Below are 25,658 nucleotides of genomic sequence, written 5' to 3' on the forward strand. Positions count from 1 at the left end.
ATAACCTCTAAACTGTACCTTATAACCTTCCCTAATCCAGCTCTGCTTACAAGTAGCGCACGGTTGCCAAACCAGCCAAAGTCCACTACAAAACCAGCGCAAAATTAGCCAAGAGGCACTTAATAGCACAATATGTGCAGTGAAAAAAAAGTCTAAAAAATAAATTAATATATTTCTTTTTCAAATGTTCACTGTTTTGCAAATTTTTCCATGAAGCAAAACAGGACAGATCCACCCATTACTACAGAGGGGGGCCCAGGAGGTATATGGGCCCCATTAGGGTTGCCACCTTTTCTGGGAAAAAATACCGGCCTTCCTATATATTTATCTTTTTTCCCTATTAATAAAATTGGGATCAACCATCATTTTTACCGGCCAGGTGGCAACCCTAGGTTCCATAAGGCCCTAATACATAACCAATTTCAATAAATGTTGGTAAAACAGGTCACCCTCTAGACATTTTGGTGGCCAGCAGATTTTTGACCCAAAATTAGCTGAAATTGAGGAAAGTCACCTGAAAACACGAGAATGCTTAAGAGGGACGAGAGTAGGGTACCAGCCTGGCGGGTAAAAATGATGGCTTATTCCAATTTTATTAACAGGGAAAAAAGGATAAATATATAGGAAGGCCGGTAATTATTCCCAGAAAAGGTGGTAACCCTAGATGGGGTACAGAGCGCAAACTTTGGTAACTCTTGACTTCTACACAAGTCAGTCCCATTGCATGCTGGGTATTGTAGTCTTACAGTAAACTTGGGGCAGTTGGCAAATTGTTAAACAAAAACTACATTACCCATCATGCATTGGGAGATACAGGTTTGTCACATTAGGGCAAGGAATTCATACCTTGCCTAGTTTGTACTTTTAAAAACCCGCCTAGGCTTCAAATTAGTAGCCTAACCTGGCTGGAAAACAGCCAACCTGGCAACCCTGAAGTAGCGGGACACAAACGCATTCAAACTAACACCCTATCTCCTCATCTGCTTTCAAACAATCCCACTTCAATCCCAAACTGGCTCCGACTTCTCCCTCTGTCAGGGATAACTCCGCCCACTTACCCGCTGATGACTGACGTTTTCGTTCCCCAACCAGCGAGAGGGATGTCGCTTGCCGACTGCGGCTAATCCCTGAGCGTTTACGGAGTCCGTTGTCAGGGGCGGGACTTCCGTTGTCAGGGCAAATGTCCGGAGCGGCTCCTGTTGTTGCTGTGCGGCGCCCAGTGTGAGATTTCAGCAGGTAAAAACCAGTGTTCCGGTGGGCACCTGTCAGCGGGGGTCAGGGCAGCGGTGTCGGCCTTTGGCTAGGGAGTGGGTACAGCTTAGGGCAAGAGTGTGGCTCATCTGTAGGATGTGTCTGTGTGTAAATTGTAGGTGCACTGCTGTATTGTAGTAGGAAGAGCAACCCTGGGCACTTCCGAGGGCCCCTGCCCTGCAGAGAGTATTACCTGCTCCCTCAGTACCTCAGGGGCCCCTTGGAGTTAAAATATGTAGTTAAGGAACTCTAAGCTTCTCTAAAAGGGACCAATTGCAATATGCTCCTATATAATTGTCATTTCTCCAATGGAAAGCCTTCTACCCAAACTAAAATGTCACCCTCCTGACTGTACACAGGGATGTCCAGCCTGCAGTGTTCCAGCTCGACTCAGACCAAGGCCAAGCTTTAAACTACAACTCCCAGAATCCCCCCTTGTCGTACTGCTATTGAAGGATCCTGGGATTTGTAGTTCTGACGGGGGTTCCCAGTAATAACCCTCCTGTCTGTAGTGCTGAGTCATGTTCTAGGGAGATTCCATGCCTGAGAGCATCAGGTCATATGAAACACAGCTGCTGCCTTTGTGCTGGCCCATTGTCTGACACCACCTCATTATAGGAGCTCAAATTCATCTTGCATCACTGGGGCGGGAGATGATGATGATGTCATATTTTAACTAATGTCCTGGGTAATTGTGAGGCAGCAGAACTTGTTTTATGTAATCATCAAATAATGACGTGAACTCCCAGAGAGCTGTAAATAGGCCTCAATGAATTCATGGGGTCGCTGTACTTGCTTCTTCTATATTTACTGGAAGCCCATAGGCTCTTAGTGCTGTATCTTTATTATCGCTATAATGTGACCTCATTATATCATTCCCAGTTGAGAAGCTGTGACACTGTGCCTGGGAAATACCTTGGCAAACAGTTCAGAAGCTGTCTAGGCCATGAAGCTTTTAGGGACCTGCATTTATGTCATATGCCCTGTCATTATTATTCAAGCTAATAAAGGGGTTATTCACCTTTAAATTAACTTTTAGTATGATGTAGAGAGGGATATCCCGAGACAATTTGCATTTGCTTTTCAACTTTTTTTTTTTATAGTTTTTTTTTTATAGTTATTTAACTAGACTGTAAGCTCTACTGTCTCTTACCACATAGAACATATATAAACTCTGTATATATTTATTGCATTTATTGTCTGCCTTGTCCTCCCTGTATATATTGTACGTTTATTTATGTTGTACTTTTATGCATTGTACAGCACTGCGGCTCCTTAAAAGCGCTTTACAAATAAAGTTACAGATACATACATACATCCGGCAGCTCTCCAGTTTGTCATGTCAGCAATCTGGTTGCTATGGTCCAAATTATACTAGCAACCATGCATTGAATAAGACAAAACTTTGCCCATACACAGCTATGCCAATATGTTCGGCTTTTCCTTCCATGTCCCGCCCAGACGTTAATAGTGCAACTACAATATTCTTAAGGAAGGACCAAACCCAGGCAGCAATTTATGCAAAGTGCTTTTATTCACACAACATGTTTCAGGTGTAAAACCCTTTTTCGAAAAAAGGTTCTACACCTGAAACATGTTGTGTGAATAAAAGCACTTTTCATAAATTGCTGCTTTGGCATTGAATAAGACACTAGAATATGAATAGGAGAGGCCTGAATAGAAATATGAGTAATAAAAAGTAGCAATAACAATACATTAATGGCCTTACAGAGCATTTGTTTTTTTTTGTTTTTTTAGATGAGGTCAGTGACCCCCATTTGAAAGCTGGAAAGAGACAAATAATAAAAAAAAATTAATAATGAAGATCAATTGAAAAGTTGATCAGAATTGGTCATTCTATCACATACTAAAAGTTAATGTAAAGGCGAACCACCCCTTTAAGACATTCTGAATTGCTTAGAAGCTTTCTAGGCCATGAAGCTTTTAGGGACCTGCAGTGATGTCATATGACTTGCCAGGATTATGCAAGCTAAGATTAATTAGCAATAGCCTGATAAAATGTGGCTAATGTTGAGCTATGTATATTTTAGTGAAAGGCAATTGCACACGATAAATAATTGTGAAGTATTAGGAACTCGCAAGGACTAGTATATAGTCAGCCTAGTTGTGCCAGTGCAGGGGTGCAAAACAAGCAATTAGCAGACCCAAAAAAGGAAATAATGGTGTCGATTTGGGTGACAGATGGTGGCCGACCATTATAAATTGGATCTTATTTCTGTCTGATCTGTAGTTGAGTGACCCCTATGCTGCAATGTGGATCCACCAAAAACTTTGTATTTGTTGAAAAGCAATTGGGGGGCCAACAGTACTCTTCCTTTTCATAGGGGGTTCCCATTCTTATGGCTTTTCCAGTCAGACAACACACAGATAGGCTTTCGCCTGCTGATCAGCTCCAGATCAAGTGGTTTCTTATCTGGGAAAGTGAAACAAAAAGTGGCAGCGGCGGGTAATGATTTGGCACATACAGCCTGACTGGCAGCTATTCTGGGAATTCTTAAAGGGGGAAGAGTAACCCAGTCTCGGCTTGCTTTTGCTTTTGTTCCTAATGCTATCTGTAATTGGCAATTATTTATTGGACAAGGAAAGACTTTATCACGGTTAGAGGTGCCAGTTTATTTTTCCACGGAAAGCTAACCCGTGGGGCATTTTTGAGCAGGAGACCTCTGTCCTCCCCCTTATGTTTTCATGAACTGGAGTTTTTCTTTTGGAGGTTCCAAAAATGATGATATTTTTAGTGTCGTTCTTCCCAAATTTTTGTACTAGACTGTGGCTTCAATTATATATTTTTATTTTCAAGAGAGTGACTCTATGACATATCCAGTTTGGAAGTCCGATAAACCAGTTGAGTTTAAGCGTAAAGGAGAAGAAAGGGTTAAAACTAAGTAATCTTTATCAGAAATGTCTATATAAATACACCAGTAAACCCTCAAAGTAGTGCTGCTCTGAGTCCTCTGTCAAAAGAAACACAGCATTTCTTTCCTTCTATTGTGTACTCATGGGCTTCTGTATCAGACTTCCGGTTTTCATCTTAAACCTCCAGGGCTAGGGCTTGAGCATGCTCAGTTTGCTCCTCTTCCCCTCCCTGCTGTAATCTGAGCCCAGAGCTATGAGTGAGCAGGGAGAGACTCAGGCAAGAAGTGATTTCACAACAAGCTAATATGGCAGCTGCTATCCTAAACAAACAGAGAGCTTCTAGAGCTGTTTACTCAGGTATTGTAAAGTATTCTGCAGAATAAATATAACATTCTAGCTTGCACTGTTGTGGCTAATCTATTGGCAATAAACTGCTTCAGCAGCTTTCCTTCTCCTTTAATACAAGGCCGATGCAGCTTTCCTATTTGTCCATTAATAAATGGAATCGGTGCCAAATCCATCTAGAGGTCTCTGACTTTTTCCGCCAGTTTTCAAGTCTTTAATTTAGGAGAGAAATTTGAAGTGCTAAGCGAAAATAACATTGACAGGATATTATCAGGGAAGGCTTTAGCTCTTGGGAAGTGTATGCTTAGTGACTGTCCTGAAACCGCATTACTGTCCTATGTTATGGTGGGCTGTAAAACACTTACTGGTTGAATTTGTTCTGCATTGTTTTTCTCCTCTTGCCTGTAGGCAGCAAGTAGCCAGCAGAATGATGAATAGATACTTTACAGCAGTGCAATGGTCACTTCCCACTGACACACAAAGCAGGGCTCAAGTTGGAACAGCAACACCAATTTTCTTTATGTTGAAATGCCTTTATTGCATACTTTTAGGCCATTACAGAATTGTTTCAGGCCTTGCTTGGCCCTTTATTAAGCATCTTGATAAAGGGCCAAGAAAGGCCTGAAAACTATGCTGTAATGCATACCTCCCAACTTTTTTCGCGGGACAGTCCCAATTTTGACAGCTCAGGCCGCAGTCCCAGATTGCTACTGAAATGTCCCGAGTTTCCCTTTGATGTCCTGCACTGACGCCAGAACAAGATAGAAAGATTCTAAAACTTATTTAAATACAAGGCTTTTTTGACAGAGAATCCAGAATACTCAGTGCCTGCGCTTAGATGCATTTGTAACTGTTTAAGATAGGCAAAGATACAATTGTAACTATTTAATATAAGCAGGTCTCTTGGGTGAACTGAGACTTTGAGCATAAAGGGGTGTTTCACCTTCCAAACACTTTTTCCAGTTCAGTGGTTTTCAGGTTGTTCACCATAAACAAATACTTTTTATCAATTGCTTTCCATCATTTATTTTTCACCGTTTTCCGTAAATTGAAGCTTAAAGTTTAATGTTTGAGTCTCTGGTGCAAGGATCAGTACTTGCAACATGTTTCTCACCAATCCCTTGGATGTTGCTCTCAGTGGCCTCAAAGCAGGTGCTTATTTTTGAATTCCAGGCTTGGAGACAAGTTTTGGTTGCAGGTGCACGGCCAAACAGAGTCTGGGTGACTAATCTACTTGAAAAGCTTTCCCACCGGCTAGAATCTAAATAGCCGGCGGGATGGCATTCGCCTGAAGGTAACTTTGGAAAGCAAAGCGCTCCGGGTGCTATCCGGCCGGCGATTTATATTCTAGCCAGCAGGAAGGCAGTTTGGGGAGATAAGTCACCCGAAGAAGAGGCAATTTGTCGCTGGCCGATCTCCCCGAATCTTTGCGTGTTTCTGCCCAAAGAGTCGGCGACCCTCCCCCCTTCCCAGACCTGCTTTAGAAGGTGAAAAATGACAATTTACACTTCAATATTAGAAAAACAGTCACAAATAGAAAATGTAATTGGAAAAAGTTATAATTTCAGGTGAACTGTCTGATAACCAACTGAACTGAAAAAAGTGTTTGAAGGTGAACAACCCCTTTAAAGGGCAATTCGACCTTCCTTAGCAAAACTGTAATTTGGTAAAATTGACATGGTATTTAGGAGGTGTGGCCACAAAATGGGCATGGTCAAAAAAAAATTTTTGCCGCATTACTCGTGGCTGAACTTCTTGTAACTGTTTCCAATATTCAAATGTTGGGAGGTATAGTAATGCCCAAAATTTTGCAATAAAGGCGTTTTAACCTAAAGAGAATTAGTTCCAACTTGAACCCTTTCTCTTCTTGCCAATCAGTATCATACTCTGAGTTAAATACAAAATGTAGAAGTAAGCTCTAAGAATAAGTGCTCTGCTCTGAACCAAGAAAAATAATTCTGAGCAGAGTTGTTTCCCAAAGTTCTAAAATCTTTGTTTTATTTTTTGTGTCCCCTCTCAAGCGTCACGTCATCTAGATGGGATAAGCTGTAAACATGTTCAGCTTCGAGGGAGATTTTAAAACAAGGCCGAAGGTTTCGCTCAGGGGAGCGAGCAGAAAGGTAAGGACTCTTTAAATTAAAATAGCTATTAATACATGTAAAGTATTTTTCTCATTTTTATTGATTTTAAATTTAAGCCAAGCTGCCGACACATCATGGGTGGAGTGCTCTGTCATGGGACTGAGTGCATTTATGTACAACCCAAAGATGCTTCTAGAGCTGATTTACATCATGGCTGCTAACCTACACTGTACTTGCCCATAGCAGCCAATCAGCACTTACTACTGAGAAGTCTACTGCAAGTCTCATCATCATCATCATCATTATTTATATAGCGCCAACAATTGGACTGCACCTAATATTATTCTATAAATATAACAGACAATACAGGTATGGGATCTGTTATCCAGAATGCTTGGGACTTTCCACATAACGGATCTTTCTGTAATTTGGATCATCTACTAGAAAATCATGGAAACATTAAATAAACCCAACAGGCTGGTTTATCCTCCAATAAGGATTCATTCTATTTAAGTTTGAATCAAGTACAAGCTACTGTTTTATTATTACAGAGAAAAGGGAAATTATTTAAAAAATTTGGATTATTTGGATAAAATGGAGTTCACGGGAGATGGGCCTTTCAATAATTCGGAGCTTTCTGGAAATTGGGTTTCCGGATAACAGATCCTATACCTGTATAACAAAACACGGGTTTGCAGTGTGTGATAGAATTAGAGGGCCCTACTTACAAGAGTTTACAATGTAAAGTCTGATAATAAAAGATTTGATGGGTTACTATTGGTAACTGCAACACATTTTCTATATTAGCCCACCTGTGTTGCCCAGGTAACCCAGTACCGGTGCAAGGACTATATTTTCAAACATTGGATGTTGAATGGCCAATCAGAACAGGGGGTTTGCCGGTGTATGCTCACAGCACCATTACCATCCTTTAATTTTAATCATTATCCACAGCAAAGACACCCACTTTTTTTTGGTCCCTGCATAAACATTTACATATAAATATATATATAAAAAAAAAAAAAAAAAAAATAAAAAATATATATATATATATATATATATATATATATATATATATATATATATATATATATATATATATATATATATATATATTTATTTTTTGGTAGGTACTACAGCCCAGTATTTTTTTTAGCTATAAATAGGGTTCTTGCACTTTAATGTAGGGATGCACCAAATCCAGGATTCGGCCTTTTTCAGCAGGATTCGGATTCGGCCGAATCCTTCTGCCGAACCGAATCCTAATTTGCATATGCGTGACTTTTTGTCAGAAAACAAGGAACTAAAAAATGGTTTCCCCTTCCCACCCCTAATTTTCATATGCAAATTTGGTTCGAGTTCGGTATTCACCCGAATCTTTAGCAAAGGATTCGGGGGTTCGGCCGAATCCAAAATAGTGGATTCGGTGCATCCCTACTTAAATGTATCATCAACACCACATTCTTCTATTGTGCCTTTTTTTCTGCCCTTCTGCATTTTTTTCTTTTCACAATTTTTTAACCACTTTCCTGTAATTCTCTCTTTTTTCCTTCTGTTCTGTGTCTGTTTTTATCTATTTTGTTCTCTCAATTTGCTGTTCCCTTCCTTTCATATCTGTCTCTCTCTTTGCGTGCCTTCTGCCCTCTCTTCGCCTTCTTTCATGTTTTTCTTCATTTTGGCTGCATTGTCTATCAGCGCACCCTGCCCCATCCCTTCTACAGTTGGGCTTTGCATATCATGGTGTCCCCCTTTATTCTGATGATTTTTGGTTCAACCGGTAAGAAATACAGAGTTCCAGCATACAGGGAAGCAAAGACACTGCAAATTCAAAGAGGCACATAGATGGCAACATAATCAGTTCCTGCTCCTTTGTATGCCTTAGTGTTGAAACCAAAAAGGTGGCAAACAGAGAGGATACACTTGTGGGATGTAAGTGGAGAGCACTGCATTAGATCAGGCACAAGTTAACAGCAGGGATTATGCTGTTGTGTCAGAGTACAGAATGCAAACAGACACAGCATCCCTGCTTCCATTCTGCTATCCCATAGATGTGCCATCACCAATATGAAACATATGTCCTGTTACTTATTTACTTACTTTACTCTGGAAAATCACAGCAACAAAGATACTGAGATCCGGTGTCACCGTGCCCTTCATGGCATATTACCATTATACATGAGAAGGAAAAACACAAATATAGAAGCTGTCCCTATAACAGCAATCAGCAGGTGTCCTAAGCCTGACATGTCTTTGGATCTCCTACACAAGTCCTTTTTGAAGTACTCATACGCTGCTTTAGTCTTTAATGAGTCATTTTATGGATATATTATAAATTCTAAATGCAGTAATTATAAAAATAGCTATACGTTTTTGTTCCAAGTTTGTGACCTTGTATTACAGCACAGTTCTTAGCCTGTTTTATCACAATATTCATTCATTCTCATCCCAAAGAAAAAAAACTCTGCATTGACTAATCCAGCAGTTGGTTTAATAATCTATCTATTAACCAATTAACAGTGAGCCTGATAGAAAGTGTGATGGTGTTCTTATGTTTAGTTTATAGTAAAGGGATCCGTATGTATTTAAACATAATACACAAAATGAATATCCTGTTGTGGCCAATACAGTCCTCTTGGAATATCATTTTTAAACTTGGCCCACAGGAATGTGCTCATCACCAGTACAGGCTGTAGGTTTGGCCTCATACATTGTCCAATTAGATGCTGACTTGTCCTGGAGTAGCGGAGTCAGCAGCTAAAATGGGACTGTGTATTTTCTGCTTAATTCATTGATGTCTTCAGATCTTTTCTCATATCAAGTAGGATTGGTGCAGCCAAAATTATTTTATATTCAGCTACCGGACAAACCAATACAATCTTTACATGTGTTGTCTGCATTTCATTTCATGGAATATTTGTTTTTCCCTAGGAAGATAAAGCTTCCCTTTTACATCGAACCCAGGAAGAGCGGCGCAAACGAGAGGTAAGATTTATACTATCGATGGGCTTCTATACCTTTGTACATGAAATATACTGCATTCATTGGTACCCCACCAGCTAATGTGTATGTGTATGGGCACAATCAATTGCAGGGGTCCCGAACCTTTTTTACCCGTGTGCCACATACAAATATACAAATGTAAAAAAAGTTGGGGAGCAACACAAGTATGTAAAAGTCCCTTGGGGTGCCAAATAAGGGCTATGATTGGCTGTTTGGTAGCCCCTATGTGTACTGGCCTCTACGAGGCTCTACTTGGCACTATACTTAGTTTTTATGCAATTAAAACTTGCCTCCAAGCCTGGAATTCAAAAATAATCACCTGCTTTGAGGCCACTGAGAGCAACATCCAAGGGGTTGGAGAGCAACGTTGCTCACGAGCTACTGGTTGGGGATCACTGATCTATTGGATTGCACTGAATACATACATTTTGTTGGGCTGAGTATTGTGTCCTCTGCAAATCGTGTAATCAGGTATGTTACTCAATTCTATGCAGATCAGAGCAACAACATTTTACATTTCTATTAAAAATATGAGTTAAAAAATCTGCATAACATTAATTAAAATAATGAAAATCTGCACTATTTCTAAAATAATTGAGTTACTCTTCGCTACCCTCCTCCTCCCGTTAATCTCTTTATTTTCGTGCAGGAGTAGAAGTAAGATGAATTGGTGTGTGCTTTCTTTTACTGGACAATGTTTTAGAGCTAACTGTCTTTTAGGGATGCACCGAATCCAGGATTCGGTTCGGGATTCAGCCAGGATTAGGCCTTTTTCTGCAGGATTCGGCCGAATCCTAATTTGGATATGCAAATTAGGGAACGGAAATCACGTAACTTTTTGTCACCAAACAAAGAAGGAAAAAATTTTTCCCCCTTTTTTCACCTTCCTGTCCATAATTTGCATAAGCAAATTAGGATTCGGTTCGGTATTCGGCTGAATCTTTTATGAAGGATTCGTTTGATTCCCATATAGTGGATTTGGTGCATCCCTACTGTCTTTTAAAATATCTGACACCGACACACAGCCTGCATGAAGAGAGAGAGAGTCGTTTCTTTTGACATATTCCAAATTCAAAAAAAAAACAAAAAAAAAAAACCTTTATTATTTACCCTTGTCAGGTGCAGACTTGATGTTCCCTTGGAGGCAGTGCAAAGACCCACTCCCTCTACACTCTGTGCCTCATTTTTGAAAGCACGCCAGTGTGCAATTTTTGACATGAATTCCAGTGTTTTTTCCCCAGCAATGCAGCTTTTCTTAAAGGGTAACTATCACGAAAATGATGAATATTAGCTTCAGCATACTGAAATAAGAAACTTTCTAATTACAATCATTTAAAAATGATGTACCGTTTCTGAAATAATCAAGGTTATCTTCACTATTTCTCAGCATCTGTTTCTCCTCATTCTCTCTTCATGCAGGAGTTTGGTGTCAAATGAATGATCCAATACATTTTATAGGGGGGCTGCTTTTGCCTAGAAGATGTATTAGAGCTCACTCTATTAAAATCACCAGAAATCATGTCTCTCTACATGCAGGATTTGTGCAAAAGGCAGTTATTTTATTAGATTGTGTTTGTACTGGAATCAGTTATTTGAGTGAGCTCTAATACATCTTCTAGGAACGGGAGCCCCCCCTATAATATAAATTGGATCATTCATGTAACACCCAACTGCTGCATGAAGACAAAATGAAGAGAAACAGATGCTGGGAGAGGAATAATGAATATAAACTTGATTATTTCAGAAACAATGCAGAATATTTAATTGATTGTATTTAGAAAGTTTCTTACTTACTAGGATGAAGCTTATGTTACATTTTCATTTTGCGATAGTTACACCGTCATCAGGCACGGTTCACGCCACCCCAGAAGCCTGTGTGAAATGCACTAATACGGACAAAATTATCATCCGTTTGGTAAATCCTGTGCAGATTGCAGTAAAATGGTTCCATTGGAAATCCCTATGTTTTAACAGGATTTATGCTTGTGGTTAGCACATAACAGCACCATCAACATTCTCTTGAATCTCAAACTCCTGATGTTTTATGTTTAAATTTACTATTTAATTGGACATGTCAGTCGAGTTGCTTCTTTCCCTGGTATCTAAGCATTTTGATGCTGGGATTGATTATCACTTTAAAATAAATTGCCACGATTTATCTTTTACAGGAAGAGAGGAGGAGGCTGAAAAATGCAATAATCATCCAGTCCTTTGTACGAGGCTACAAGGACAGAAAACAGCAAGTATGTGTTTTTATTGAATGGCAAATTAGGAGCAAGGCACTTTCATGTGTCACGCGTTTCAGAGGTTGCAGTCACTGACTCCTTTCACTTACATTTTATATAAAGAGAATTCATGCTTTAAAAAAAATCATTGGTGGTTCTCTTCCTGGGATTTTTAACGAGATAAACAACAGTAGCTATTCTTGAATCACCTGGGGTGTAATGCAACAAGGCCATGCTTAGTCACCTTCTCCTATACCAGAAGGAAAAAACGTAAAAGTCTGTGGATCAATTGTTGTGTAAACTGCCAAAGCATGGTTTGGTAGGAATTTAGTAGTGCTGGAGCACTGGGATCGTAAGTGATATTAAATAGAAACCAGGTAGGAAGCACAAGACCTTTCTTTATATGATAAACGAATACCCTTCCTAAGGAGGTGCCATGTATTAAATGTAGGGATGCACCGAATCCAGGATTCGGTTCGGGATTCAGCCAGGATTCTGCTTTTTCAGCAGGATTCGGATATGGCCGAATCCTTCTGCCCAGCCGAACTGAATCTGAATCCTAAATTGCATATGCAAATTAGGGGCGGGGAGGGAAATCGAGTGACTTTTTGTTAGAAAACAAGGAAGTAAAGAATGTTTTCCCCTTCCAACCCCTAATTTGCATATGCAAATTAGGGGTTGGATTTGATTTGTTTCGGTATTCGCAAAGGATTCGGGGGTTCGGCCGAATCCAAAATAGTGGATTCGGTGCATCCCTAATTAAATGGGTTTCCAATTACTGGTTGCACATCATATACGGTAGGTATGGACAACCCCATGTGTCCACCTAAAAATATGAATTCTGCCTTAAGGCTCCCCATACACGGGCAGGTTAACAAATCCCGTCTGATTGCGGCATCATCTTTTCGTCGAGGTGGTCCCGCGGTCCGACCACCCGTTTGGCCTCCATTCTGATGTGACTTCAATGTGGGCATATCGAGGAGCGGATCTCTGCGTCTATGGCCACATTAATTTGGCAGAAATCAAGACAGTGAATTATGGATACTATCCGTTAGAGTCCTGCAGCAGGTCGGGTACCCGTGGGTTACCTGCGCTGTATCCTGCGGGTGGCGGGTAGAAGGTCCGGGTGCTGGTATAGACGCGGTTCTGTGGGTTTGCGGGTCGGGCCGCGGGTCTTCTCAATAGCGATATATACTCCTTTTTTTTTTGATCATGTCTACTTCCGATGATGTCACTTCTGGTTTACAATGACAGCGGGTTGTGGATAAGGTACTTGCGGGTTGGGTCGGGTAGCGGGTCCAAGCGAGTAAGAATGCTGGTCAGGGTTGCGGGTACGGGTTCCAAAAAATGGACCCGCGCAGGACTCTACTACATTCGTTTTATTTCATAACAATGGGCAAATGTAACAAGAATGAAAATGTAATATGAGCTTCATCTCATGGAAATAAGGAACTATAAAAATAATTAAAATTAATATCAATTCCAAAAATCTGCACTGTTTCTAAAATAATCAAGTTACTCTTCGTTACCCTCCTCTCGTTAATTTCTACATGCACCATTCAAAGTCAGAAAAATTGGTGTGTGCCTTCTTTTCCTGGACAATGTTTTTAGCTAACTGTCTTTTAAAATAACCGACACCTACACACAGCCTGCATGAAGAGAGAGTCATTATTCTTATCACTCACATAAACTGCAATATCTTGGAGGGTTAGAAATGGACCAGAGAATTCTATGGCAGGAGAATGCAGATAAAATAGACCTAACTACTGTGTTAGGGCAATCTCACATCATTAATCGCCCCAAATGCTTTCCTGGCGGGTAATGTGAAACGTTGGTGGGAAAACATATGTGACGTGAAGTTGCCCAAAGTTTCCTCGCGAGTAGTCGCAACGCATATCTTTCCCCAGGGTTGATTCACATATCAGTTGGGAAAGCATTTGGAATTTAGTCACCCACTCTAGAGTAGAATAATTGTGGGGTGACTAATCTCCTCAAGTGTCATCGCCCCTTAATAGGCACTTGGGCTTCTGCCGAGACACACCCACCCATTGAAGCAAGAACATACAGCTTTTAATACAAGTGTAAAGTAAAGTTGACTACTCTTGATCTTATAAAGTATAGAATAGCCAATTCTAAGCAACTTCTCATTTGGCCTTCATTATTTCTTTTTTAAAAGTTATTGAATTATTTGAAATATCTTCTGACTCTTTCCAGCTTTGGAATGGGGGTCACTGACCCCATCTAAAAAACAAATGCTCTGTAAGGCGACAAATTAATTGTTATTGGTACTTTTATTACTCCTCTTTCTTTTCAGGCCCTCTCCTATTCATATTCCAGTCTGTTATTCAAATCAATGCATGGTTACTAGGGTAATTTGGACTCTAGCAACTAGATTGCTGAAACTGTAAACTGGAGAGCTGCTGAATAAAAAGCTAAATAACTAAAACCCACAAATAATAAAAAATTAAAACCAATTGAAAATTGTCTCAGAATTTCACTCTCTACATCATACTAAATGTTAACTTAAAGGTGAACAACCCCTCTAATTGTTGACATTTGTATCTCATATGGAGGTTTAACAGTTCATATGTATATTGTGCGTTACATGTGAGGTTTAAAATTGGCTTAGTCTGTTATGGTTTATTAAGTTAAAACATACATTTCAATATTGTATTGATGCTGTGATTTCTCTTTGCAGTACACCATCCAAAGAAGTGAGTTTGATTCCTTTGCCAGCTCAGCTGCTGCAAATGGGGGTGCTACGAATGGAAGCCATCTTGTGCTGTTAGTGCGCAAACTCCTGTTTTTCTACAGACAGAATGAGGACTCTAAACGCTTGGTGGGTTTCGTTTGGCCCTGCTGTTCTTTTATGGAGAACTAAATTTAATATTTTTATAATATTGTTGTAGTTTATTGAACTATATTCCCATGTTTTTCGCTTTCTAAAGGGATAGTCTATCTATAAGTTAACTTTTAGTCCACTATAGAATGTCCTACTCTTAGCAACTTCTCAACTGGTCTTTTTTTTTTTTTTATAGTTTTTGAATTATTTGCCTTCGTCCTCTGCCCCTTTCCAGTTTGCAGTAAATGCTGTCTGCTTCTTGGGGGGTCAGTGACCCCTGGCAGCTAAAAAACTATTTCCTTGTATTACTATTTTGTTGTTCAGGCCTTCTATTTAACTTGTAATCTTATATTTAAACCGATGCCTGCTTGTTAGGGTGACATTAGCGTGAAATCCAAAACTGAACTTCTGAACAAAAAGCTAAATAATTCAAAAACCTTAAAAATGAAGACCCACTTTACTCTGTGTCTCTGTTATATACTTAAAGCCCCCCAATCATATTAATGTTCTATTTTTACCTAATCCTTGTGTCTCTGATGTCCTGACTATTAAGGGCAATAGCACGGTGATTTTAGGCATTTTATTGTCTAAGCTTTAGTGGTTCAGCTGAAAGACAACAACAAAATACCAGGGACTGTTTGTCATTTACCTCAAGAGCAATTGTTGCATGTGAATTTAGTGTTAAAGGAAAACTATACCCCCCAAACAATGTAGGTCTCTATAGAAAGATATTGCATAAAACAGCTCATATGTAAAATCCTGCTTCCTGTAAATAAACCATTTTCATAATAATATACTTTTCTAGTAGTATGTGCCATTGGGTAATCATAAATAGAAAATTGCCATTTTAAAAAAATAAGGGCCGCCCCCTGGGATCGTAGGATTCACTGTACTCACAAACATACCAACAAACCATACATGTTAGGTCACATGAGCCAATAAACAGACAGAGTTGTGTCTTTTGCTTCCACACTTCTTCCTGTTACAGTTATAGAGTTGAAGTATTTCTGGTCAGGTGATCTCTGAGGCAGCACAGAGACCATCACGAAATGGTGGCTCAAGGCAAGAGATGTAAAAGGGCAATATTTACTTAAATATATATTCCAGTTTGATAAGATTCTTTAATATGCCACTTAATATGATATGAACTATCTGTTGCTTAAGTGTTCATTTTGGAGGTATAGTTTTCCTTTAAGCCACGTTAAAAACCTTAAGGCGTTTAAAACCGAAAAGGCGTTTGTGAGGAATTGCATTTGGGAGACTGTAAGTACCCAGTGTAAATATGAGTGCAAGTGGGTTTGCTGGTATCACTCAGTGTGTGTCTTGTCACATGTATGTGGTGTTGGAGCAGCAGTTCCACGCAGTATTTAAGGTCCCCATAGACACAATGATTTCTCTTGCAGAACGACTGATTTTAGTGAAGGCCGACCAATCCTTCGAAATTATCACGCAGTTCGTTGGATTCGAACGATCGAACATCTTATGATTTTTCGGCCGACATCTGTCAGGAAATTGATCGGCCAGGTTAAAAAATCTTTGTCGGTCCCAGTGCAATCTATCTATGTTTGCAGGGCCAAGCAGGCAGCTCCCCTTAGTTTTCCTGGCAAATTGGTCTTTTTAGTGTATGGTCAATTCGTACGATCGTACGATTGTTCCGAGATAATCGTGGTCTCACGATGATGATCGGATCTTTTAAAAATCTCAACATCTATGGCCAGCTTTACATGTGAGAGATGTATTTACTAGTCACTTGTTTAAATGCAAACATATGATTATTTTGTGATCTGTTCTCTGCTGTTTGCAGTGACCTCACCAATACAGTGTTGACTTACACAGTCATGGCTGAATTGGTGGGTCTATGCAGCTCAAAGATCTGCAACAATCTGAATAGAGCAAAATACAGTGTGCAAAATGTAAAATAAAAAAAGGCGATTGGAGCCTTTTTACAACTGAAACAGTTATATGCTCCTCTGTATTATATGAATTTCATACATCCCAATTGCTCTATATTTGCAAGTTTATTTGCTGTTTTTGCCTTTATTATATTCGGTTATTTTCCTTACAGATATGGATATGCCAGAATTTGATCAAACAGAATTCCCAGTTTGTCAAACAGCTGATAGGCCCCGACAGGCTGACTTGCCTGTATCAAATAAAGCGGCTTTTAGGGTTATGCTGCAGGTAAAGAGTTCTCATTGTTTATCCATATGAATCCTATTACTGTCTTATCATCTGCTATTTATAAAACGCCGTCACATTTATGTACAGATTATGCATAATCCGTCCAAGCTCTAGTGGAGTTTACAGTCTATGGTTTTTTCAGGAGCCAATTAACCTGTATGTATATTGCATGGGGTCGGATACATGTGGAATACCCGCAAAGTGGTCAGGTTTCTGGCAGAAAGTCACCAAATCCCTGACAATATGGGCATTCAGCAGGTTTCCCATCTGGGTACCCGGCTAAAAGTAGCCATACAGGGAGAGATCCGCTCATTTGGCAGTGTCGCCAAACGAGCGGTTCTCTCTCCGATATGTCCACCTTGAGGTGGGCAATATTGGGCTGATCCGATCATGGGCCCCAGGGCCCAACGATCGGATCCTAACGATGGCTAACCGGCGGTCGGATCTTTAGTGCCGTCCGATCGACATCTGGCCAACTTTCGCCCAGATATCGATCGGGGAAGCCCATCGGAGGGCCCCATACACGGGCCAATAAGCTGGCGACTCGGTCTGACAGCAGCTTTTATTGGCCTGTGTATGGCCACCTTTAGTTGTGGGATTGTTCCCTCCCCTGACTTTATGGCAAGTTTTTTCCCTTACCACAGCCTTGCCAAATTGCTGGTTTTGGCAGGCCCTGGTTAGGAAGGTAAGTTTAACTATTTGCAGTGTGGACTAGTTTCAAAATAGAGGGGAGGGGGGAGATGGGAGGTGGTTATCCAGTATTTATTATTGTAGATAGCAAAATTAACTTACCAATACTAGCAGGGGGTCCAGGGGCAAGCTTCAGACCTTCAGCTTGGGAGGCAATTTAGTAGCAGGCTGGCACAAACTAGACTTCACTCCAATACTTGATGCAGATAAAAAGTAGTTTATTTAACAAAAAGAACCATCTCAAGAAATATGGTTCTTTTTGTTAAATTAAGTATTTTTTATCTGCATCAAGTATTGGAGTGAAGTTCGGTTTGTGCCAGCCTGCTACTAAACACAAATATTTGCAGTGTGGGTCAGGTAGCAGGTCTGGATAGGAGGACATATTGGCTCCAGATGTGGGTCGGGCACGGGTCTGCCTGTGCAGGGCTCTAACACAGAGAACATACAAACTCCTTGCAGACAAAGTAATCTTAGTGATGAACAACAAAGATACTGTGGTTTGAGCATTCTGAAAAAAAAAACATGTTAAAATGCAAGAGAAAGTACTGTCACATAGGAATGATACACCCAGTGAAACAAGGTCTGGGATCAGGCAACATATTCTAGGCTTCTCTGGCTTTGTCACATTTAGCTGGCACAGGCTGCCCTGGAGTAGAATCCAGCAACGGGCACAGATTTCATTGCACTCAAAATAGAATCCAACAAATAACCTTTAAGAAAATGCTTTGCAGGCCGTCGTTAGCACTGCATGAGCACTTGTGGGAAACAAAACAAATTTAGGAGCGGGGGCTTTGCAGGGTGCTGCTATCAGCCATGCTTTTTTGGCATTGGCAAGCAAGTGGCTGCATGAGGCTTATGATTCCATGTCATGTTCTGTGCATTTGATCTTTAAAACAATCAAAACATTAGTCATCCGCTATTGTTATGTGTAGTACACATTCATTTCATCAAAAAATGACTTGTGTTAATCTATTATATAATTCTGTTCTGTGCATTTACCAGTCCCTCTATGGCAAGGACAGTTTCTGTTTCTATTGGCCCCCACCGTCATCTAACAAGGCATTTCATGAGTGCTGCGACCCCTGTAGTCGCTTTATTGCATCCAACTAAAGAGCCATATTTCAGTTGTAAAGCATTAATGAACATACTCCTGGAAGTGTTAAGAGAGTGGTACAGTTTTTAATAATGATCATGTATTATTTCTCTCACTTCAGTAGAAGGTAGATAGAAGCATGGTGTAAACTTTCTCCAGGAAACCGAACACTAGACAGGACCAAGTTAAAGGGATTCTGTCATGATATTTATGATGTAGCTTTTATTTCTAAATTACACAGTTTACACTGCAATTCCTGAACCAGCATGTGTATTTTTATTTTGTTGTAATATTGGTGTGTAGGAGCCATTTCTCATGTGCTTTCAGAAAGAGCCAGCACTTTAGGATGGAACTGCTTTCTGGCAGATTATTATTTCTCCTACTCAATGTAACTGAATGTGTCGCAGTGGGACCTGGATTTTGCTGTTGAGTGTTGTTCTTATATCTACCAGGCAGCTGTTATCTTGTGTCAGGGAGCTGCTATCTGGTTACCTTCCCATTGTTCTGTTGTTAGGCTGCTGGGGGTGATATCACTCCAACTTGCAGTACAGCAGTAAGGATGGTGGCACAGGTAGCGTTACGGGGAGATTAGTTTGGAAAAAGAGTCCGAGTTCCATCCCACCGTCAATTCACATTCTAGCCGGCACAAAGGCATTTCAGGGAGATTAGTTGCCCGAAGAAGAGGAAATTTGTTGCTGGTAGACTAATCTCCCCTGAACGCTACATGTGCCACTACCCTCAAGAGCAGAGTTAGGCAACCCGCGGCTCTCCATCCTGCTTGCTGCGGCTCAGTCTTGCGGCTTTGCATGTCACGTCGTCTATGCAGCCCTTGCACCTGCTGGCAGCTTCTTGCAGGTGTGAGGGCTGTATAGACGTCCCAGGAGTGACAGGCAAGACCGAGCCGCAGCAAGATGATTCATCAAGGTCCTTACCGCGGTCACACACTCAAGACAAGAGAGGGAAGATCAGCAGAAGTCACATTAAACAGATAAGAACACTAGCATTTAATAGGGCTATTCAGTGTTTAATGTATTTCAAAGTAGGCCTACACATACACACTGCACTTCTGTTTGTTTGTATTCTGTTGTTGTAACAGTTAAAATTAAAAAAAGGTTAAAACTTTTAAACGTTTATAAGCTGTTTTATGTTTTGTGGCACCAGACTATTTTTCTTTAGTGGAAGAGGGGGCAAAATGGCTCTTTTGATAGTAAAGGTTGTTGACCCCTGCTCAAGAGTGACTTAAGTTTATCAGAGCACAAGTCACATGACTGGGGGCAGCTGGGAAACTGACAATATGTCTAGCCTCATGTCAGATTTCAAAATTAAATATAAAAAAAATCTGTTTGCTCGGATTTCAGTGCAGAATTCTGCTGGAGCAGTACTGTTAATTGATTCATACCATGACAGTATCCCTTTAACCAAATTGCTTTACCCTCTAGCAAAGCTGCATTCTAATTTTACCTGTTGTTTCAGTGAGCCTCAGTCTTTTCTTTTATTCAGAACATTAAAATATCCTACATTTCACCACCTTGCCAGTGCTACAAACAGTTCGAGATGTATAAGTTGCCCTTTTATGACATGCCATTAATTTCATATTTAATTCCCTTCTTTTTCCCTTCACCCCTAGGTTATTACAGCAATGCCACGATGACAGCATGAATGTTGCACTACCTATGAGAATGCTTGAAGTGTTTTCATCAGAAGTTACATATTTGCCTGTTTTACAAAATACAGAATATGTTGCTTCGCTAATCGAACAAATTTTGCACTACATGATTCAAAAAGGTCAGTATGTACCCTTTTGGCCTGGTTGTGCTGGTTTTGGTCTGATCAGGCTCTTGCCGTTCACATCCCTGTCTCGCTTAGCATTTTGCTATTTATATATTAGTCAATTGTTCACAAAATCCAGATTAAAGAGCAAGAAAAGTATTCACTGGTGTGCCAGTTTGTTAGTGCCATCAATGACAATGATCATTTTCATGCATAATTCTTCTGAAGTTACTATACCGTGCATCTCAACAGTCCTGTAGATAAATACAAGATCCTCTGCACTCAACCCATTATCAATATATTTAGAGACATTTTGTGCATACAGCTACTAAAAATGCCTTGTCCTTTAAACAAAACAGGGATTGTTTGTCCATATATTGCAATATATTTAAGCTGGCCAACTACATCAAAGTCATCCCATACAGTGCCTTGCAAAAGTATTCACGCCCTTGGCATTTTTCATGTTTTGCTGCCTCACAACCTGGAATTAAAATGGATTGTTTGAGAGTTTGCACCATTTCATTTACAGAACATGCCTACAACTTTAAAGATGTTTTTTTTTTTTATTATTGTGAAGCAAACAAATAGGACAAAATAACAGAAATCTTCAGTTTGCATAACTGTTCAGTACTTTGTAGAGCCACCTGTTGCGGCAATTACAGCTCCAAGTGGCTCTGGATAAGTCTCTATGAGCTTGCCACATCTTGCCACTGGGATTTTTGCCAATTTCTCAAGGCAAAACTGCTCCAGCTCCTTCATGTTGGATGGTTTTTGCTTGTGAAGAGCAATCTTCAAGTCTGACCACAGATGCTCAATTGGCTTGAGGTCTGGACTTTGACTAGGCCATTCCAACACATTTAACCACCCGAGTGTTGCTTTAGCAGTATGCTTCGGGTCATTGTCCTGCTGGAAGGTGAACCTCCGTCCCAGTCTCAGATCACAGACAGACTGACACAGGTTTTGCTCAAGAATATCCCTGTATTTAGCACCATCCATCTTTCCCTCGACTTGGACCAGTTTCCCAGTCTGCTGCTGAAAAACATCCCCACAGCATGATGCTGCCACCACCATGTTTCACTGTGGCGATAGTGTACTTGGGGTGATGGGATCATTGGGTTTGCGCTAAACATAACATTTTCCTTGGTGGCCGAAAAGTAAAATTTTAGTCTCATCTAACCAGAGCACCTTCCTCCATTCGTTTGTGGAGTCGCCCACATGCCTTTTGGCAAACTCAAAACGTGCCTTCTTATTTTTAACTTTATGTAATGGCTTTTTTCTGTTCACTCTTCCATAAAGCCCACCTCTATGGAGTGTACAGATTATTGTGGTCCTATGGACAGAAACTCTGCAACTCCTTTACGGTTACCTTTGGTCTCTGGCTGCCTCTCTGATGAATGCCCGGTTGCCCGAGTTTTGGTGGGCGGCCCTCTCTTGGCACCATTGTTGTGGTATCATGTCAGAAAAGGTGTGTTTATACTGAATGCACACAGGTTGACTTCATTTCACTAATTATGTGACTTTTGAAGGTAATTGGTTGCACCAGGATTTTTTAGAGGCTTCATGGCAAAGGGGGTGAATACATATGCACATGCCAATTTTCAGTTTTTTATTTTTTATATATATTTTTCTCATTTCACTCCACCAACTTAGACTATGTTGTGCAGACCTATCACATAAAATAAGATTAAGAAACATTTAAATTACAAGTTGGAATGTAACAAAATAGGTAAAAAGCCAAGGGGGGTGAATACATTTGCAAGGCAGTGTATCTGGCCAATCATACACTCAAATTGCATCTGTTTCATTAAGAATTCTATTGCTTCATTATACATTTTACACAGGGACTAAGTTTTACCTGCAACTTACTTGCTGCTTTCAAGGTTAAAACTCCCGAACTTGGTTGCCCTTTTATTGGCCACCACTGGAATCACCTGACTATAGCTGGGAAGGGTGGGAACTACAACATGGGGCTGGCCACTGCTCCTGTATAAACTATAACAAACAAGGGAAAGTCATGCTCACCACTAATTTTTAAAACCATTAAGAGGGCCTTCTCCATTTTGTGCAATGCATAATGCAACGTTTCAGGAATTTTTCTGTATTTTACTAACTGTTTTGGCTGTGAGGGAGTTAACATGATTCCCACTTACCAACAACTGAGTCCGCATGTACATTTGGAAAATCACTTAACATTAACACTTTACAGGCTCAGTCTGGGCCAGAAAACCAGTAGTAAAAAAGCTGACTGTAAACAGTTGGTTCTTTCATTTAGTCATAAAATATTTGTTAAATAAGATATTCTCTCTCTTTCTCCTTTTTTTTGGTTCATGGCAGGATACTACAGGTCTCTCTACTTGCTAATCAATAACAAGCTCCCTCCTAGCGTTGACTATACAGATGTCTCCAGAGTCCCTATCGCAAAAGTCCTGCTAGAAAACGTTATGAAACCATTGCACTTTACTTATAACTCCTGTCCTGAAGGCACAAGGTAAGACATCATTTTATCAGTTGCACATTTCACATATAGGGTATGTACTTATAGGTGGCGTTAAAGAGGTTGTTCACCTTTTAATATGATGTAGAGAGTGATATTCTGAGCCAATTTGCAATTGGTTTTCATTTTTTATTATTTGTGGTTTTTGAGTTATTTAGCTTTTTATTCAGCAGCTCTCCAGTTTGCAAAATCATGCATTGATTTGAAAAGAGACTGGAAAATGAATAGGAGAGGACTGAATAGAAAGATCAGTAATAAAAAAGTAGCAATAACAATACATTTGTAACCTTACAGAGCATTTGTTTTTAGATGGGGTCAGTGACCCCCCCCATTTGAAAGCTGGAAAGAATCCGAAGAAGAAGATAAATAATTAAAAAACTAAAAAAATAAAGACCAATTGAAAAGTTGCTTAGAACCAGCCATTCTATAACATGCTAAAAGTTAACTTAAAGGTGAACCACCCCTTTAAAGCAATGGTATGTTCTTACATGCACGGGGGGGGGGGACCTATTCACAGAATGGTAGTATGGCGACTGGATGTTATTTGCAAACATGGTACCTGCAAGTGTTGTACACTTTTGAGTCAGTCTCAACTACTATGTATGTGATATAGTGAATAAAGTACCCCCTTTTGTAAGTTATAAGTTACCGAGGAGTTTCATGACCATATAAAAACACGAGGCGAAGGCCGAGTGTTTTTATAAAGGTCATGGAACTCCGAGGTAACTTCTAATATCCTCATATTTTACAACTGGGGGTACTTTATTTATTATAATACACAAATTTCAATGAGTCATGTGACAGAAATGACATCAGAACTCACCGTTTATAACTGATGACATCAGAACTCACCGTTTATAAGGATATAATTTACAGGATATTCATGGCTTTTGTGTATTATAAAAGTATTATTAGACTGTCAACCATTCCCTCATCCCCAGTTCTGCAACTTAAAACCTGGAAATCAATATAGATCCCATTTTGGAAAATGAATAGTATAGTTCACAGTTCAGTGGAAAAATAAAAACTGGCTAAATAGACAGGCTGTGCAAAATAAAAAAATGTTTCTAATATAGTTAGTTAGTCAAAAATATAATGTATAAAGGCTGGAGTGACTTGATGTCTAACATAACAGATATAACAGATGTCTCTAACTCGAAGTCAGTGAGCGTAAGGGTGACCACAGGGGACATAACTGTTCAGTGAGTTTGCAATTGATTCTCAGCATTCAGCTCAGATTCAAAAGCAACAGTTATGACTTATGTGGCCCCCTCAAGTCTCTGATTAGTTACTGACTGGTAACCAATCAGTGGAAACCAAGAAAAGCTGAAAAACAGGAAGTAGTGTTCTGGCTATTATGTTAGACATCCAGTCACTCCAGCCTTTATACATTACATTTTTGGTTAACTAACTATATTAGATACATTTTTTATTTTGCACAGCCTACCTATTTACCCAGTTTTTATTTTTACACCGAACAATTCCTTTAAAAGAATGCATTCAATTGCAGTTTGATATGTGACTTGTCTTTGTTGACCCTTTCTGGTATCTGTATAGAATATATAGGGTAAGGGTCTCCAAGTAAGTAAATAATAACTCACCACATATGGGAAGTGGCCCAGGTGCACTGCATTGAGCCCTCAGCAAAGGGAGCGGACAACCAAAAATTCTTTAAAGTAAGGCAAACTTCCCCCAGGTAAAGTTTTCAAAGTGATAAAGTAGTTTATTGTGTCCACACACAACTACTTTTAGTAGTAAACTACTTTTTCACTTACAAAACTTTGCCTGGTGGAAGTTTGCCTTACTGGAGTGCCTGCTTTAAAGAATTTTCAGTTGTCCGCTCCCTTTCTGGTATCTGCCTCTGGAACCAGGAGCATAGTGTTGCCCACCAGGGAACTTTTTACAGTTAGCTGTTGACAGGAGCAGGGGCCAACTTGAACTGTCAGGGTTCTCTTATCTTTAAGGTTCAGGGCACATGCTTAGATTCGGGGAGATTAGTCGCACGGCGACAAATCTCCTCTTCTTCGGGGCGACTAATCTTCCCGAACTGCCTCCCTCCGGCGATTTACATTCTAACCGGCGGGAGGCAGTTCAGGGAGATTAGTCGCCCCGAAGAAGAGGAGACACTGGGAGCGATTCGTTTTCCGAAGTCACCCGAAGTTTCCCCGCTAGGCGAATCTGAGCGCGTGCCCTGACCCTAAAGGGTTGGAGTGCAGGATAACACAGTGATAGGCAAACAAAGATCCTTGATTTTCTCTTACAATTTATATGTTACCAGGAGCTGTTATGTTAGGGGTTTATATACAGTTTGCACTGATTATCTGTAATGAAATAAAAAATTCTTGTGCAGGTTAAATATTTTGGTGCTAGTAAACACTTGTTGGGAGGAGTTCCAGGTTTCCTTAAACTGCAGTGAATACAAAATGCTGATGCTAAAGCTATAAATATATCTGTGATATTCTCCAGGCAACAGGTTTTCACGGCCTTCACGGAGGAGTTTCTGGCGGCACCTTATACAGATCAAATATTCCATTTCATCATTCCAGCACTGGCAGATCTGCAAACTGCTTTTCCATACGAGGCTTTCCTAAATGCACTTCTCAAGGAAGGACAACAGCACTCACGGACAAGCCACAGAGCTCCCTGGCTCTTCTACTTTGTGCTGACAGTGGGTGAAACCTACTTGGGTATGGAGCAAGATGGGTTCTCCCTCTGTTTCACTTTCCTGATTTTCTCTTTTAAAGGGGAACTATTGTGAAATTTTTAATTTAATATAAGCTTCAGCTTTCTAAATACAAACAATTAAATATTC

General features: G+C 40.1%; 1 protein-coding gene across 1 annotated transcript in view; it reads left to right on the forward strand.

Annotated features, from left to right (window-relative positions):
- Positions 1–1,096: 1,096 nt before the first annotated feature.
- The window catches only part of ube3c.L (ubiquitin protein ligase E3C L homeolog), a 93,836-nt gene continuing 69,274 nt past the window's right edge, over positions 1,097–25,658 (forward strand). The window contains exons 1-9 of the mRNA XM_018267145.2: positions 1,097–1,236; positions 6,492–6,590; positions 9,480–9,533; positions 11,720–11,794; positions 14,475–14,615; positions 16,684–16,799; positions 20,210–20,367; positions 22,687–22,840; positions 25,313–25,533. Of these exons, the coding sequence (XP_018122634.1) occupies positions 6,525–6,590; positions 9,480–9,533; positions 11,720–11,794; positions 14,475–14,615; positions 16,684–16,799; positions 20,210–20,367; positions 22,687–22,840; positions 25,313–25,533 (985 nt within the window). The 5' untranslated portion in view covers positions 1,097–1,236; positions 6,492–6,524. The remainder of the gene's footprint in view (positions 1,237–6,491; positions 6,591–9,479; positions 9,534–11,719; positions 11,795–14,474; positions 14,616–16,683; positions 16,800–20,209; positions 20,368–22,686; positions 22,841–25,312; positions 25,534–25,658) is intronic.

This window comes from Xenopus laevis, chromosome 6L, assembly GCF_017654675.1.
Source record: "Xenopus laevis strain J_2021 chromosome 6L, Xenopus_laevis_v10.1, whole genome shotgun sequence".
Classification (NCBI taxonomy): domain Eukaryota; kingdom Metazoa; phylum Chordata; class Amphibia; order Anura; family Pipidae; genus Xenopus; species Xenopus laevis.